Below are 17,405 nucleotides of genomic sequence, written 5' to 3'. Positions count from 1 at the left end.
GCTGCGCCCGTCACTTACGTCATCAATTAGGATGCATTGAAATCACCTGGCTCCATTATAAAACCCTTCTGTGTTGTTTGGACCAGTGAGTGGTCCGTTGTATTTTAAATGTTGTGATGGCTTTATATTTATGTCTTTGTGTAGTGTTGCTACAGTTGACAGGTACCCTGCAAGAAGGTGAGATGGTGATATTTGTGTGACTTAAATGTGTGGTCATGTGTTATATAACTCTGTTTCAGTTGTTTCAGCTGAAAGCAATCCCTTAAAGTGCAGCAGAGGGTCCATGCCATGCAGGGATGGCTCGGAGTGTGTTCTCTACAGCCATGTGTGTGATGGGGAGCTGGATTGCCGGGATGAATCGGATGAAGAGGGCTGTGAAGTAGCTTGCAATGATGGTACTTCACTGTTTAAAATATAGTAGTATTTTGATTTTGGATTGGGTAGTACACTGATGCATTCCTAACGGTAATATGTGAATGGAACATTTTTGGTAAACAAATGTAAATAGCATGCACCCAATGTGACATTTTTAAACCAAACCACCCAAATTGGCTTGTAAGTGCATTAAAATTACTACTGTGCATCTGTTTCAATGGGTTTATATAGTGAGACCATTATAAAATGTATAGGTACTCACTCCTATTGCATCTCACAAACTATGGTGCATTCAAGGACTGCTGAAAGTTAGAAATCTCAGCACTTGGTTAAAAAAAATTATGCATGAAGACATTGACATGTACAAATTTAGTAAGCTTCACCTTTTATTATATATTTGAAAATTACATTACATTCTGATGAATTAGGTGTTTCCAGTGGGGGAAAACGTTATTCATTAATTTTCTGCCGCTTCGATTTTCTGGTCGCAGGGGTGCTGGAGCCTATCCCAGCTGTCTGACACCCTGGACTGGTCACCAGCCAATCACAGTGCACATATAGACAAACAACCATTCACACTCACATTCATACCTATGGACAATTTGGAGTCGCTAATTAACCTAGCATGTTTTTGGAATGTGGGAGAAAACCGGAGAAAACCCACGCATGCACCGGGAGAACATGCAAACTCCACACAGAGATGGCCGAGGGTGGAATTGAACTCTGGTCCTCCTAGCTGTGAGGTCTGCGCGCTAACCACTCGACCGCCGTGCCGCCCGGAAAACGTTATTTCAACCAAAAATCTGAATTTACAGGCTCTGAATGCTAAATCTCAATTGTGCGGTGCTCCATTGTATCAACTAATACCCAATTCCTGCCTGGTTTCAGACCAATTTCAGTGTGCCCACGGGAAGAAGTGCATTGACAAGAACGAAGTGTGCGACGGTGTACCTCAGTGTCAGGACAGGTCAGATGAGTTCCATTGTTTGGGACAAGCCAAGGAATGCGTTCACCACTGCGACAGCAACAACCGCTGCTTGCCTGCATCGTTGCTGTGTGATGGTGAAAAAGACTGTTTAGACGGAACGGATGAGGAAAATTGCGGTGAGTTTGACCGACCGTGGCGAGTGAATGTTTTGAAGCCAATTGTTAACCCATTGTTTTGTTTTTGATTCAGGGGAAAATGATGGGAATGAAAATGAAAGAAGCACTTCAACCACCACACATCCTGTCAAATTTAAGGGTTTGAAACCTATCAAGTGCTCTTTGGGCTCCAAAGCCTGCAACGACGGCACTGGATGTGTCCTCTTCAACGATGTGTGTGATGGTGAAAATGACTGCAAAGATGGATCTGATGAAAAAGAATGCTCGTCCACCTGTGGACAAGGTAAGGTCGGCATTTTCTGTCATCATTACTAGGCCTTTCTTTTGCTTTTTTGTTGCTTGCAATTAGGGATTGACCGATTATGGGTTTTTTTTCTGGCCGATACGATTTTTTTTTTTTTTTCTCCATCACCCTTAGCCGATGGCTGATTTTTGCTTGGGCCAATACTGCTTTTGCTCCCTCAATTTATATGAAAAAATGATAACAAATATTCCAGGTCTCAAGTTTAAACAAATATTTATTGAAATGTAAACACTAGGGATCGACCGATATGGTTTTTCCGGCCGATACCGAATTTTTTTATTTATTTATTTCCCCCCCCCCCCCAATCACCCTTAGCCAATGGCCGATTTTTGCTTGGACCGATATTTGTGGCCGATACTGCTTTTGCTCCCTCAATTTATATGAAAAAATTACAATAACAAATATTACAGGTCTCAAGTTAATTTTTTATTGAAATCCTACTGAACACAGTAGGATTCAGCTTTCTTAAACGGCATTATCAATTTTAAAAGGAGTAAATATTCAACCATGTGCAAAACATTTCTGTCGTAGTTTAAATTTATCTAGCATCGATATGATGACTGCTCCTCCGCAGTGTGACTCATATCGGCCGATACAGATTCAAGTAAAGAATGCAAATATCAGCCCGATGTATCGGTCAATCCTTACTTGCAATATTCTTCTTTGGCCCATGTTTTATTTATTTATATAATTTTTTTTTGACTGCTTCTCTTGCCTGTTTTACTGGTGTGTCCACGAGGACTTCTGACTGTAAGTTCTTAGTCTTTTCTCGGTTATAACACAGGACTGCAATCTATTTGTGGCAATAATGTTAACTGTTACAACCATCCATTGGATGCTCATATCACCTTGTACTTACGTTACGTTACGTGATAAAAATTAAAAAAAAAATTTAATTAATAAATTTAAAAAAAAATTTAAAAAATGTGAAATAAAAAAAAGTTTAATTAAAAAAAAAAAAAAAACTATATTAGGAAAGCAGGAAGTGAACAAATGTAACAGTTACTGATTGTAAAAGTACCAGACGGAGGGATAGGATTTAATAAGCTTTGCTTCTTCCTACTCCTTTTGGACATGTGGAACTGGGAACTGATTATGGGATGCATTCAATTGTAATCTGATGCATGTTCAAATGAAATAAAACCATTACCATAGACATGCATGCATAAGAGTTGGGTTGTTGAACTTAAGAGCTACAGAGAATCAATTAATTTAAGCTGATCAAAGCTACGAAAACTTTAATACGTCAAATCAGAACCGCCAATCTCTACAGGATCCTGATTGAGTTCTATCCTCTCCAGACCAGTTCCAGTGTGCCCATGGTAAAAAATGCATCGAAAAGAACCAGGTGTGTGACGGTGTACCTCAGTGTCAGGACCGCTCGGACGAACAAAGATGTTCCAAATACATGGACGGCTGCGCTTATCAGTGCGATGGAGGGAGCCGCTGCATTCCTAATAGCTTCCTCTGTGATGGCGAGATGGACTGTGGGGATGGCAGTGATGAGTTAAACTGTGGTACGTTTTGCATATTAAAAGTACACTCATTCCTCAAGTTTAAGTATTTTTTTTCTTGGAATATCTTTTAATGTAGATCTTAAGGACTGCAGTGCAAGTGACTTCAGGTGCACGAGTGGTCAGTGTGTATCTGCTACAATGCACTGTGATGGCCACCCCGACTGCTGGGATCATTCTGATGAGGAAGGGTGCATCAAAGAGCCGATCTGTATAACCAAGCACCGCTGTCCTCAGAGCAAGGAGTGTTTAGTGCAGGAGTGGATCTGCGATGGCGAACAGGACTGCAAAGATGGCACAGATGAAAAGGTGGCGTATATGCTCATTGTGATGCTAACTTGATAGATTTATTCAAATGGTGTTTTTGAGTTCTAAGATTAGGATTATGAATGTGTTTTTAATTTTTACCTAATATAATTCAATTGGTCGATCTATGGTCATGACCGAAAGAATGAGATGGCGGATACAGGCGGCTGAAATGAGTTTCCTCCGTAGGGTAGCTGGACTCACCCTAAGGGGTAGGGTGAGGGGCTCAGAGTAGAGCTGCTGCTCCTCCACATCAAGAGGAGTCAGTTGAGGTGGCTCGGACTCCGAGTCTAGTCCCGGGCGCCTCCCCCCCGGACTCAGAGTCTAGTCCCGGGCGCCTCCCCCCCGGACTCTCCAGTCTAGTCCCGGGCGCCTCCCCCCCGGACTCCGAGTCTAGTCCCGGGCGCCTCCCCCCCGGACTCCGAGTCTAGTCCCGGGCGCCTCCCCCCCGGACTCCGAGTCTAGTCCCGGGCGCCTCCACCCCGGACTTCCGAGTCTAGTCCCGGGCGCCTCCCCGCCGGACTTCCGAGTCTAGTCCCGGGCGCCTCCCCGCCGGACTTCCGAGTCTAGTCCCGGGCGCCTCCCCGCCGGACTTCCGAGTCTAGTCCCGGGCGCCTCCCCGCCGGACTTCCGAGTCTAGTCCCGGGCGCCTCCCCCCCGGACTTCCCAGTCTAGTCCCGGGCGCCTCCCCCCCGGACTTCCCAGTCTAGTCCCGGGCGCCTCCCCCCCGGACTTCCCAGTCTAGTCCCGGGCGCCTCCCCCCCGGACTTCCCAGTCTAGTCCCGGGCGCCTCCCCCCCGGACTTCCCAGTCTAGTCCCGGGCGCCTCCCCCCCGGACTTCCCAGTCTAGTCCCGGGCGCCTCCCCCCCGGACTTCCCAGTCTAGTCCCGGGCGCCTCCCCCCCGGACTTCCCAGTCTAGTCCCGGGCGCCTCCCCCCCGGACTCTCCAGTCTAGTCCCGGGCGCCTCCCCCCCGGACTCTCCAGTCTAGTCCCGGGCATTCCCAGCCGGGAAAAGGCCCCCAGGGCAGGCCTAGAACACGCTGGAGGGATTGTCTCACACCTGGCCTGGGACCGCCTTGGTGTCCTCCCGGTGGAGCTGGAGGTGGTGGCCCGGGACCGGGAAGTCTGGGCTTTCCCTACTGAGACTGCTGCCCCCGCAACCCGGATAAGCGGAGGAAAATGGATGGATAATACAATTGAGCTTGGACATCTTACCCTTTTTGAAAATGCACATTTCTACTAATTGGGTGTTTTTTAAAGGAAAAAAGAAAGCCACATGCAGCTGCAAGTTGCCAGCCCCCAACTTCCTGTCATATTTGGAGAAATGTCTTTTTTTTTTTCCAATCACAAATGAATCACTTATTCCTCTTGCAGGACTGCCCTGCAGCAGTGCCACTGACTTGTGGTGATTACCAGTGGTCATGCAAATCCAAGACCAAATGTATCCCTACGGCCTGGAGGTGTGATGGCACCAAAGACTGTGACGATGAAAGCGATGAAACTGAGTGTAAGTAGCTGTGCGTTTTAATAACAAAACCATGCTAAACTTGTAAACGTGTCTACCAGGCGAGTTGGCGGCATGTCTCCCTCATCAGTTCCAGTGTGGCAGTTTAGAGTGTGTGGATACATCCCTGGTCTGCAATGGAATCGGGAACTGTGCGGATGGTTCGGATGAGGAGGGGAATTGCCAAATCAATTGTGAAGAAGCGGATAACAGCCGTTGCTCTCAGGGCTGCTTCAGCACACCGCAGGGTCCGGTAAGGACAGGAAACTGCTTGAAGCAGGGCTGTCAATAATAACACACAATGTAGCATCCCCAGAGTCGGGCTGATGCCCTTTCCTAACTTTTATTCTGACCTGAACACAGCAGCAGTGCAATGCAAACCCTTGTACTGTAGCTTTAACTCTGTAGGCTGATCCACTGGTGTTCAAGCCGCTACTTTTTATTCTTAAACTTTGAACCCTGCACCTTTTTTTTTATTTTTTATTTTTTTTTTATACAGTTGTGCGGCTAATTTTCAAACTTGCTCTAATCTTGTGACGTATCCGATGATCCAGAACTGCTAAACTATAAAGCAGGGGTCTCAAACTCAATTTACCTGGGGGCCACTGGAGCTAGGGTCTGGGCAAGGCTGGGCCGCATCAGGTTTTCCAAAAAAAAAAAACGCATTTATTAAAAACAGAAAAATATACAACCTTTTTTTCAGTGCTTTGGTTCCAATTTTCTACAATAAAAGCTCTGATAAAACATTCCACTGTTCTCAAATATCTTAATAAATAAACAAAATCAAGAATAAAGAAAATCAATCAGTAATAAATAAATATAATAATAATAATAATAATAAAACGACAAACAATAAAAAAAATTAAGAAACCACATATAGTTGGTGGGTAGACAAATTATTTTTTTCAGATTTAAAATGAACAAAGCATTAGAGCTCTGTAGACATGACAAAACACGACTATAGTCACATTTATACTCTTTATTTACAACATATTGCGCAACTGCGGGGTCTTGAGACACATGTTAACTCGCAAACTAGAGAGCTAGCAATACTAAACGGTAGCCTTCAAGTTATTTCCTTTAAACTTAAATAGCCAAAAACTTACCACTTCCACACGGATAGGGAGGATAACTATTAACAGTTATTTAACCTTTAACATGAACATTAATCAAACGTAATAATTTTGTCTGGGTACATGATACCATACAGCATCCATATCAAACTTGCGCGGGCCGCACTAACATTAAACTTTCATATCAAGGCGGGGGCCTCAAACTAGTGTCCTGCGGGCCACATTTGGCCCACGGGCCGCGTGTTTGAGACCCCTGCTATAAAGTAACTCTGAGCTTGTCGGAGCCTATCCCACCTGTCGTCGGGCGAGAGGCGGGGTACACTCTGGACTGGTGGCCAGCCAATCACAGGGCATATATAGACAAACAACCATTCACACTCTCATTCATACCTGTGGCCAATTAACCTAGCATGTTTTTGGAATGTGGGAGGAAACCGGAGTACCCGGAGAAAACCCACGCATGCACGGGGAGAACATGCAAACTCCACACAGAGATGGCCGAGGATGGAATTGAACCCTGGTCTGCACGCTAACCACTCAACCGCCGTGCAGCCAGATGATTTCATAAAAAAAAACAGCCCTACTAAACAGTAATTGGTTACTCTAGCAGAGTTGACGTTAACTCCTTAATAGATGTAATAGTAGAGAATCACTCTGTAGTCCCAAATGACTCCTGATATAAAATGATGGGCTGAATTATATTAATATACTGTTTTCTGTGCAGCAATGTCGCTGTGCAGCGGGCTACAGACTCGCGCCTGATGGAGTGACCTGCGCCGATGTTGACGAGTGTGAAGATCCCAGCTCTGTGTGTAGTCAACTGTGTGTAAATACTCCGGGCTCCTACAAGTGCGACTGTCATCCAGGCTACATAATGGAGGCCGGTGAACGCAACTGCAAAATCAAGGGTAAAGTCAAATGTTTGGGTTCCCTTGAAGATCTAATAGTCTATAGCGAATACACAAAATTTCATTGTGTTTGACCTTGAATTTTTTTTTTTTTTTCAAGATCATTTATAGTGTGCTAAATAAGAGCCGGTGTATGACTTTCATTAATGTGACACATATTTTTAAAATTAATTTCACCTGATCTTAACACGGTTAATGCCGTGCTAATATGCAGAGGTGAGGTTAAATATTTTTTTTCTTCATTTCGAACATGGAAAAACATCCAAAGCACAACAAACCAACTAAAGTCAATACAAATAAAAATACTTATGTGTGTGTGTATATATATATATATATATATATATATATATATATATAAACGTACACATGTTCGAAAGGGAGTCCCACCACCCGAATTCCAACCTCATCCCAACAAAACTTATATTATTCCTTGGCTACAATGTTGCCTCTGCATTTCTGCTTTTGACATAATCATAATTTGTATTTAATAATGCTTGTATTAATTTCCTTACTGTATGTCATGTGCCTTTTTTTATCTTTTACATGTTGGTGTCCCATTAGGAATGGAATGGCCTTTATTGTCATTATACAGGATGTATAACGAGATTGGAGAGCTTCTCCTTTCAGTGCAGTAGTCAAGTTTAAAAAAAAAAAAGAAAAAGTACATAAAAGTAGAGTAAAAAGACAATTAGATATATATACACATAGTATTGCACAGGAGCATATGCAGGAGCAGATACACTAAAGTCTCGTTATATCGATAGTACTGCTTATTGCGATACTATTTTCATTTCCCGGCAAATTTCTAGTCTTTTATGATATAATTAGCTCCGTTAGTATGATAACTGGTTATTATGATGATCTGGTTACTAGGATGCCCTTTTCATCTCCCGCCAGCCAATTTGGTCTGCTTATATCGATACAAAAGCAGCTTAAATCAATCTTTGCTTAAGGATTTCAATACCAAAAAAGAACACGGCGAACGGCTGCTTCCAGTCAACTTTATTTTTCACACTTCCACCACCAGAGTGCAGCACACACACAGCGGAAAACACCCGTCCCTCGCGCCTACCCCTCCGGGTGGCAACACCTTCCCTATCGATAGTTCCGGGGTGAATTATGTCCCGGTAACCGGTAATCACTACAGCGTAAGTTTATTTTTATTATTTATTGTAGTACAAAATGTATTGTAGTACAAAAGCATGCTAGATACGCAATCCATGAACTCAAGGAGAAAATGACATGCCATATCAAAGATCCGCCCACTTTTAATGCAGTTCGGCGCAGGATCGGATAAATGGATAGTCCGGTTATATCGGTATTTTTTCCGACTCCCGAGAATATCGATATAACGAGACTTTACTGTATATTAATTATAGTGCAAATAATGATTGGTGTATACAGATGAGTAGAGTGTATTGTAATGGGTTGTTAAATAAATATGATTTGAGGTAGTAACAGAGGCAGTGATGGAAATATTGCACATTTGCATTATGCTAATGGCAAAGTACATCGTATCTATGTTTGAGTTCAGGGTAGTGATGGCTCTTGGGAAGATTGTTTGCTTGTTTTTGCCTTGTACTTAGTTGCATTGTACTGATTTATTTCCATGTTGCAGACAAAGTACAGCAAGAGTATCACAGTTCACATCTTATTTAATGTAATCTAAATTCATTAAACTGAAGACAAACCTGCCAGGCGATATTTTAACGCTGTTTTCAATTAGTAGCTTATATGTTTTTATTTCGGTTTTTTCCTGAAAAATAATACTTGATTTTTAATGTCTTTATATGAAAGATTTGTGTGGTACCAATGAAATGATTCCTCCGCAGGTGAACCTTTACTGTTGTCGTCAGTCCAAACGGATCTCTTTCTGTTTGGCTTGCGCACCAGCAGCTTGGACGTCTTATCTTCCTCTGCCAAGAAGGCAATCTTGTCTCTGGACTATGACTGGTACAAGCAGAGGGTCTTTTGGGTCACTCTCGACACTGACAGCATCAGGTGGTCCTCTCTGGATCAGAGGACGACGGGGACTCTAATTGGAGGTAGATCAAGGGTTTAAGTCTGGTCTTGTAGTCCTTTTTTTTGGTGATTCTATAAAGTGTTTAAGAGGTCTTACAATGGTTGGTGATGACACCCCCTTTTGTTTTCACAGGGGTACGGGCTGATTCTCTAGCTGTGGACTGGCTCGGGAGGAATTTGTACTGGATCGATGGCGTCAACAGTCAGATTGTTGCGATGGAACTCGCAACGGTTGGGTCGCAACACCAGAGTGTTATCTTGGATGAAGACCTGGATCAGCCTCGCTCCCTGGCCCTATTTCCAGAAAAGGGGTAGGTTGGAACCAATTCCACTTCTTACTTGTCTATGAAGAACTAAAAAAAATAATATATATATATATTTTTTCCAAGCATTTAAATCAGGGTCTCAAACTCAATTTACCTGGGGGCCACTGGAGCTAGGGTCTGGGCAAGGCTGGGCCGCATCAGGTTTTCCAAAAAAAAAAAAACGCATTTATTAATACGCGTGTGGCTCTTTTCTATTTCAATGACTCTGGTTCCACGGTCCAAGTCCCAATCTGAGAAGGCTTCACTTTTCATAAAATTATTTTATTATCTCCTCCATACCAGGTTGATGTTTTGGACTGAAATTGGCAACATGGTGAAGATTGAAAGATCTGGAATGGATGGGTCCGAGAGGAGGGCGGTGGTGGTTTCCAGTTTAGGCTGGCCAGGCGGTGTGGCGGTGGACTCTCTGGCCGACAGAGTCTACTGGACTGACGAAAGACTCAAAGCGATCGGTTCCGCGACGCTTGATGGCGGTGATATTCGGGTAAATATATTTTGCAGTAAAATGTGCTCGATCGAAGCCGATAAACTTGATTTCCTGTAAATCTGATCAGATCCTACAGATGGAAGAGACGGCCAACCCGTTCTCATTGGTTGTGTTCAATGACATGCTCTACTGGTCTGATGCAAAGAGGCGAGTGGTGCAGGCCGCCCATAAAGTTACTGGCAAAAATGTTCGAGTTCTCTTGAAGAGACCAAGACAACCTTTTGGTGTGAAGGCAAGTCATTTGGGTATTTTCAGCTTCAAACGTTGTAGTGTTTATGCTTTAGAGAAGCTTAAATGTAAAAATTGGGGGCTCTTAAAGGGACCTATTATGCTTTTCTGACTTATAACTGTACTGTTAGAATGTTGTATTCTCATGTTCGGAAAAACATTTCAGATGAGATTTGCATTTGGAAGTGAGCCCTGAAAGTTTAACAGGAAGTGACGGCTGCAACAGTAGCCTCTGTTGGGGATTATTTTGCCACCGAGCATCATGGTAACTTTACTGACACCTAGTGACCAGTTTGGAATGCTACATCTAATGTACTCTAGTGTTTCTTCTGAATGCCTAAATTGTATTGGTTCATTTTGCCAGTTTTTTTTTTTGCTTAAATATGCATTTTTCCATAAGCCATATTCAACCAGCACTCTACAAGAAGCAATGAAGTCTGTAAAATATTTTTTTTTAAAAAATCCAAAAATTGTTACAACTATAATAATGGTACTATAAATGATTATTATGATGGTAATAATGATAAAGATTATAATATTACAATGGGGCATGACCTCACAGCTAGGAGGACCAGGGTTCGATTCCACCCTCGGCCATCTCTGTGTGGAGTTTGCATGTTCTCCCCGTGCATGCGTGGGTTTTCTCCGGGTACTCCGGTTTCCTCCCACATTCCAAAAACATGCTAATAACATGCTAATAGGTGACGCCGTAGGTATGAATGTGAGTGTGAATGTCAAACAACTCTAATAAATAACTTACAACCAGCACTGTGGGGATGCACGGCGGTCGAGTGGTTAGCGCGCAGACCTCACAGCTAGGGTTCAATTCCACCCTCGGCATGTTTTCTCCGGATACTCCGGTTTCCTCCCACATTCCAAAAAACATGCTAGGTTAATTAGCGACTCCAAATTGTCCATAGGTATGAATGTGAGTGTGAATGGTTGTTTGTCTATATGTGCCCTGTGATTGGCTGGCTGGCCACCAGTCCAGGGTGTACCCCGCCTCTCGCCCGAAGACGGCTGGGATAGGCTCCAGCACCCCCCGCGACCCTCGTGAGGAAAAGCGGAGAATGAGAATGAATGTTTTGGAAATACAGCTGGAATAGGTGCAGATTCTGGAAGAGCTAGAAAAATGTCAGTGTGGGTTATTGCGTGTAGCTGCTCTATAAGTCCACAACTCAATACAAATCTCCTGTACGTGCTTAATGTATTATGCGACTTGAAGGGTTTTTTCCTTTTTTTTATTTTTTTAGATTGTCCACCCAACGTTACAGCAAAGCACAGACAATCCCTGCAAGAAGAAAGCCTGCTCCCATCTCTGTGTTTTGGCTCCTGGGCTCAAAGCAGTGTGCAAGTGTCCTTCTGGTCTTCTATTGGCCGACAATGATCTGACTTGTACCGGCTTGGTTGATACAGCCTTCCTGCTCATGTTGTCGCCCTCCACGGTCACAAAGGTGCGTGTGTGTGTGTTACAGCAGTCATTTTCAACCACTATGCCGTGAGGAATTATCCAATATCACTTTTTATAATTAACATTTATTAATCATTTGCAAATATTATGTCAATAGTATACATGGACCCAAATATTCCAATTGGATTTGGTTTATTTGCTCAAACGGAAAGAATTGAACAGGGATGGAATATTCCTTTAACCAATCCGATTGAGGTATCTTGTACCCGCTCAAACGGAAAGTTGTCAGACTGCGTTCTTCTTCTTCTTCTGTTGTTTGTTGGCGGTTGGCAAGCAGCTTTGGTGTGCATTAGCGCCATCTGTGGAACAGAATCTAAACCCTTCTATACGCCATTCACAAGTCCACTTTTATTCCAAAAGAAAATATATATCTATATAAAACATGTCCTGAGTTTAATTATAAAATATTAGCAAGATTGAATTTGATCTTTTCCTGTTTAAATTTACCCCGGGTGCGTTCTTTCAGCGCATGCTCAGATATGACGTAACACGCAGATCCAGACGTTCTTTGGTTTTAAAAATGGAGGCCAGCAATCGGCATTGGACTAAGCAAAGTTTTGTTTTTGATTCAAACTAAATTTCAAGACTGGATGAAGGAAAAACTGGAGTTATTCCAACAATTGAAAGAATAACTCGGAAGTCGGTATCACGTGATGTTTACGTTTTACTGGGCATGCCCTATTGACTATTCCGGTTGATTTTCACGGCGCATGTAGACAAGAGATTGGAATATTTTTTTTCTATGGATACCATTGTTTCCCGAAAGGTCATTCGGAAAGAGAAAAACTTGTCATGTAAAAACATGTCTGTGGTGTAAAGACTGGCATAGCAATGTAATATTGATCCATGTGGCAACACCGACCTTGTTCCTCCGATAGACTTATTGATGCACGTGTGAGGTTGTGGTGACATTTTGGAACATTTTTGATTAGTTGTGTGCCACAAAATTTTTCCAATGTAAAAAAAAAACGTGCCGTGGCTCAAAAAAGGTTGAAAATCACTGTTACAGAATCCTTAAACATTCAAGGATTTCAGCTATACAGAACTTATCATAAAACCTTGTGCATATGTGATGTGTTACAATTGATCAGAAATAAGTGAGAACCTCTCGTACAGATTTACCTGCAGGCTCGGCATACGGCAGCGGCATTAAAAGGCTGGCCCGAGCACACAGCCCTGCAGGTGCCAAGCGTCAACGAAGCAACGTTGATGGACTACAGTTTACATGACCACATCCTCCTCTTGGCAGATGAGGGCACGACGTCGCTCAGCGCCTTCCAACTTAAGGACTTGGATTTAACGTCGAAAGGCCAGGTTCTCAAGCTAGTTGGTGACGCAATCACCGCAATGGCGTTGGACTGGGTAACCTCCGATATCTATTGGAGCAGCAGCAAGCAACCCCGCCTGCATGTCACCTCCAGCAGGGGTGGATATAGCGCTGTTCTGATAAAGGAGGATATAGGTAGAGTGCAATCCATTGCTCTGAATCCACCCAGAGGGATGGTGTGTTTCATCAATCAGGGTCTGCAGGACACAAACGCGGCGGCTATGGTGGAGTGCGCCAACATGGATGGCGCCGCAAGAAGAGTGGTGTGGAAGGATGCTGTTCAACCAACCTCATTGGTTTTCTCCAGTAACGGAGACACGATTCTGTGGGCTGACACTGGTATTGAAAATGACAAACTGGTAAGAACTGGCAAGAACCTAACTGGTCTGTTTTTTTTTTTTTTTTTTTTTTTTTTTTTTTTTGTAGGTCTAGATGTGATTGGTTCTGTCCAACTTGATGGATCTGGATACAAAGAAGTGAAGGTTGCTGATGGCTTGGCTGCAGTAGCTCTTAGTGAAGACACGCTACTGTGGATGACTGTAAATGGTAATGACTAGTCTAGTTTATAAACTACAGTGGAACCTTGGTTAGCAGAATTAATCAATTTGAGGGTCAGACCCCCCCCAAAAAAAAACTAGATAAGCAGACTTCCACCAAGCGCCATAGTTCCCTCTTATTGTGATCTGCATCGTAAATATTAGGTATCGATTTAAGTTTATTTTATGTAGTTTTTTTAAGCCCACAAAAAACGCTAACCGGTGCGTACTGAGGTGCAACTTTAAAAAAAAAAATAAAAATTATCAAATACTATGGAACCTTGGTTAACACACATTTCTTCCAGAAGGTTGAACTCTAACCAAAACAGATGTCACCAAATCAATTTTTCCCCATACATGTAAATAAAATGGCTAAAAATACCACATTTCTAAAGTGTTACATTTTAGAAAAGCATTTAATTATAAACTGCAGGGATAAATGAACATTTTAAGGTTACTTGAACTCTAACCAAAAATGTCACCGAATCAATTTTTCCCCATACATGGAAATAAAATGCCTAAAAATACCACATTTCTAAAGTTTTACATTTAGAAAAGCATTTAATTATAAACTACGGGGATAAATGAACATTTTAAGGTTACTTGAACTCTAACCAAAACAGATGTCACTGAATCAATTTTTCCCCATACATGGACATGAAATCGCTAAAAATACCACATTTCTAAAGTTTTACATTTAGAAAAGCATTTAATTATAAACTACAGGGATAAATGAACATTTTAAGGTTACTTGAACTCTAACCAAAAATGTCACCGAATCAATTTTTCCCCATACATGGAAATAAAATGCCTAAAAATACCACATTTCTAAAGTTTTACATTTTAGAAAAGCATTTAATTATAAACTACAGGGATAAATGAACATTTTAAGGTTACTTGTACTACTTACTTGAACTCTAACCAAAACAGATGTCACCAAATCAATTTTCCCATACATGGAAATAAAATGCCTAAAAATACCACATTTCTAAAGTTTTACATTTAGAAAAGCATTTAATTATAAATACAGGGATAAATGAACATTTTAAGGTTACTTGAACTCTAACCAAAACAGATGTCACTGAATCAATTTTTCCCCATACATGGACATGAAATAGCTAAAAATACCACATTTCTAAAGTTTTACATTTAGAAAAGCATTTAATTATAAACTACAGGGATAAATGAACATTTTAAGGTTACTTGAACTCTAACCAAAACAGATGTCAGAGTCAATTTTTCCCCATTCATGGAAATAAAATGGCTAAAAATACCACATTTCTAAAGTTTTACATTTTAGAAAAGCATTTAATTATAAACTACAGGGATAAATGAACATTTTAAGGTTACTTGTACTACTTACTTGAACTCTAACCAAAACAGATGTCACCGAATAATTTTTTTCCCTATACATGGAAATAAAATAGCTAAAAATACCACATTTCTAAAGTTTTATATTTTAGAAAAACATTTAATTATAAACTACAGGGATAAATGAACATTTTAAGGTTACTTGTACTACTTACTTGAACTCTAACCAAAACAGATGTCACCGAATAATTTTTTTCCCCATACATGGAAATAAAATAGCTAAAAATACCACATTTCTAAAGTTTTACATTTTAGAAAAGCATTTAATTATAAACTACAGGGATGAATGAACATTTTAATTTGAAAATAATGGAAAAGAAAAAAAAAACAAAATAAAAAAAAAAATACAAAATAATAATAAAGAAAAAGAAATACAAAATAATAAAGAAATACAAAATAACAATAAAAAAAAGAAATGCAAAATAATGATAAAGAAAAAAATACAAAATGATAATAAAGAAAAAGAAATACAAAATGATAATAAAGAATAAAAAAATTATAAAAACTATTAATTTTTATTTGTATAGTGCTTTTCCAAGTCCTCAAAGACGCTTTACAGGAAAAAAAATAGTAACTTAAAAATGGAGTAAAAAATACATTAACACAAGATGTGAACCATATTGTACGCTAACCAGACAATTGTGCAAAATTGGCTTAAATTTGCCAAAAACCCTTCAAGTATAGAAACTATTCAGTACAAAAAAACTCACAATCTTACTGCTGTCTTGTGATTTTTTTTTTTTTTTTTTGGCACCAATTGTCTCAGATTATTTTGTTTGCTAGAATAATAATATATTTTTTTTTTTTTAAATCTAGATAAGACAAGACTCTGGTACATGGATGAGCATCAGCAGAAGAAATTATGGTTCGAAGTTGGCACAGAAGTGGTCAACATGAAGGCGTTCAGCAAACTCAGTCAGATCGGTAAGAATTGCCGTTTTTAAATATTATTATTATTTTTATATATATATATATATATATATATATATATATATATATATATATATATATATATATATAAATGGCTCCCCCACATGACAGGTTCTAACCAGTGCAAAGTAAACAACGGCCACTGCCAGCACTTGTGCTTGGCTACCCCGGAAGGCCGAACGTGCAAGTGTGCCCATGACTACATCGGCGTGAATGCGACACACTGTTCCCCAGAGCAGCGCTGCCCTGCCGGCAGCAGGTCGTGTCTGGATCAGCTTTCATGCCAGCCTGTTGAAAAGTTCTGCAACGGGCGTATAGATTGTTCCGATTACTCGGATGAGAATTGTAAGACTCTCTTCTACCAATGCGTGTCGTAACTTCAGGTAATAACCATGTACTCAACGTCTCCACGGTACAGGTGTCAATCCAAAACCGAGGTCTGGATTAAAAATACCTGCTGTCACAGAATCTCCCGTCGCTCCCACTGGACAATCGGTATCACCGGTCTCGGGATTCAGTTCTACCTCAAATGTGAGCAAACGGCTCTTAAACGCCGATGATGTATGTGGCAAGAGACGCTGCAATGGAAATGGCCGCTGCACGGGGAATGATGAAGCGGAGAAAGCGTGTAAATGTTCGACGGGCTACAGCGGTGACTCGTGTCAGCACAAGTCCCTGCAAGGTCCAATTATGTACAGTGCCGCCAGTGTCTGCGCAGTGGCGGTTATTGCGGTGATCGCGGTGGTGATAAAGCGGAAGGCCAGTACCAACTCAAGGTACTGACATTATTATCCAACACAACCAAGCAGAAGAAGAATTTGATAGTAACTTAATGCTGCATTTTGTGTCCCGTAGAAGGGAAAACCCAGAAGCGATGAAGGAAACCGGTATGACTGACCTAGAGAGTAAAACTGCAAAGTCTCCCAGTCCAGTGATGTCTGCAGAAGACACCGAAAATGTAGGTCGACCTTCGGTGGTGGTGGTGGTGGTGGACAAACAAATTTTGCTCTTTGAAGTAGGACATTTTTTATTTTTTTGCAGGAAGCCGTATCGTCTGTGGACTAATGATGGCACAACAAGGTTTTTAAATAAAGATTGCACCAGCCAGCCATGTATTTTTCTGACTGATTTTTGTCAATCAGCTTTTTAGGTTGGGGCCTATAGAGCCCTCCAGACATGAAATAACACCCCTATAGTCATCTTTCCATTCATATTACCCATTATAGTTGACTTTGTTGCTGTTTTGCCAGGTCTCACAGCTTGGAGACACGTGTTCGATTCCCCGCTCGGGCATCTCTGTGTGGAGTTTGCATGTTCTCCCCGTGCATGCATGTGGGTTTTCTCCGGGTACTCCGGTTTCCTCCCACATTCCAAAAACATGCTAGGTTAATTAGCAACTCCAAATTGTCCATAGGTATGAATGTGAGTGTGAATGGTTGTTTGTCTATATGTGCTCTGTGATTGGCTGCATGAATGACAGCTGAGATAGGCTCCACCCTCGTGAGGAAAAGCGGTAGAAAATGAATGAATATTTATAGAGCCCTCTAGACATGAAATAACACCCCTATAGTTATCTTTCATTCATATTACCCATTATAGTTGACTCTGTTGCTGTTTT

At 41.4% G+C, this 17,405-nt stretch overlaps 1 protein-coding gene across 1 annotated transcript; it reads left to right on the top strand.

Annotated features, from left to right (window-relative positions):
* Positions 1-29: 29 nt before the first annotated feature.
* lrp13a (low-density lipoprotein receptor related-protein 13 a) lies at positions 30-16,903 on the top strand. The gene is made up of 21 exons (XM_078789193.1): positions 30-177; positions 240-395; positions 1,264-1,483; positions 1,518-1,762; positions 3,085-3,300; positions 3,377-3,606; positions 4,979-5,111; positions 5,171-5,361; positions 6,906-7,089; positions 8,922-9,134; positions 9,245-9,422; positions 9,720-9,921; positions 9,992-10,156; positions 11,406-11,606; positions 12,740-13,289; positions 13,377-13,496; positions 15,674-15,781; positions 15,899-16,132; positions 16,206-16,563; positions 16,643-16,745; positions 16,829-16,903. Exons 1-21 carry the CDS (start codon positions 117-119, stop codon positions 16,850-16,852), a joined length of 4,092 nt encoding a protein of 1,363 aa, XP_078645319.1. The 5' UTR covers positions 30-116; the 3' UTR covers positions 16,853-16,903.
* The last annotated feature ends 502 nt before the right edge of the window (positions 16,904-17,405 follow it).

The sequence above is a fragment of the Doryrhamphus excisus genome, linkage group LG3 (assembly GCF_037039965.1).
Source record: "Doryrhamphus excisus strain RoL-2023G ecotype Guam linkage group LG3, RoL_Dexc_Guam_v1.1, whole genome shotgun sequence".
Lineage (NCBI taxonomy): Eukaryota > Metazoa > Chordata > Actinopteri > Syngnathiformes > Syngnathidae > Doryrhamphus > Doryrhamphus excisus.
Note: the sequence above shows the minus strand (reverse complement) of the source record. Positions and strands in the feature narration are given on the sequence as shown.

Bases quoted from the DNA above. Each gene is read 5' to 3' on its own strand.
- lrp13a (XM_078789193.1), top strand. From the start codon at position 117: ATGGCTTTATATTTATGTCTTTGTGTAGTGTTGCTACAGTTGACAGGT. The intron at 11,607-12,739 runs GTGCGTGTGTGT...CCTCTCGTACAG, and splicing joins CGCCCTCCACGGTCACAAAG to ATTTACCTGCAGGCTCGGCA. The intron at 15,782-15,898 runs GTAAGAATTGCC...CCCACATGACAG, and splicing joins CAGCAAACTCAGTCAGATCG to GTTCTAACCAGTGCAAAGTA.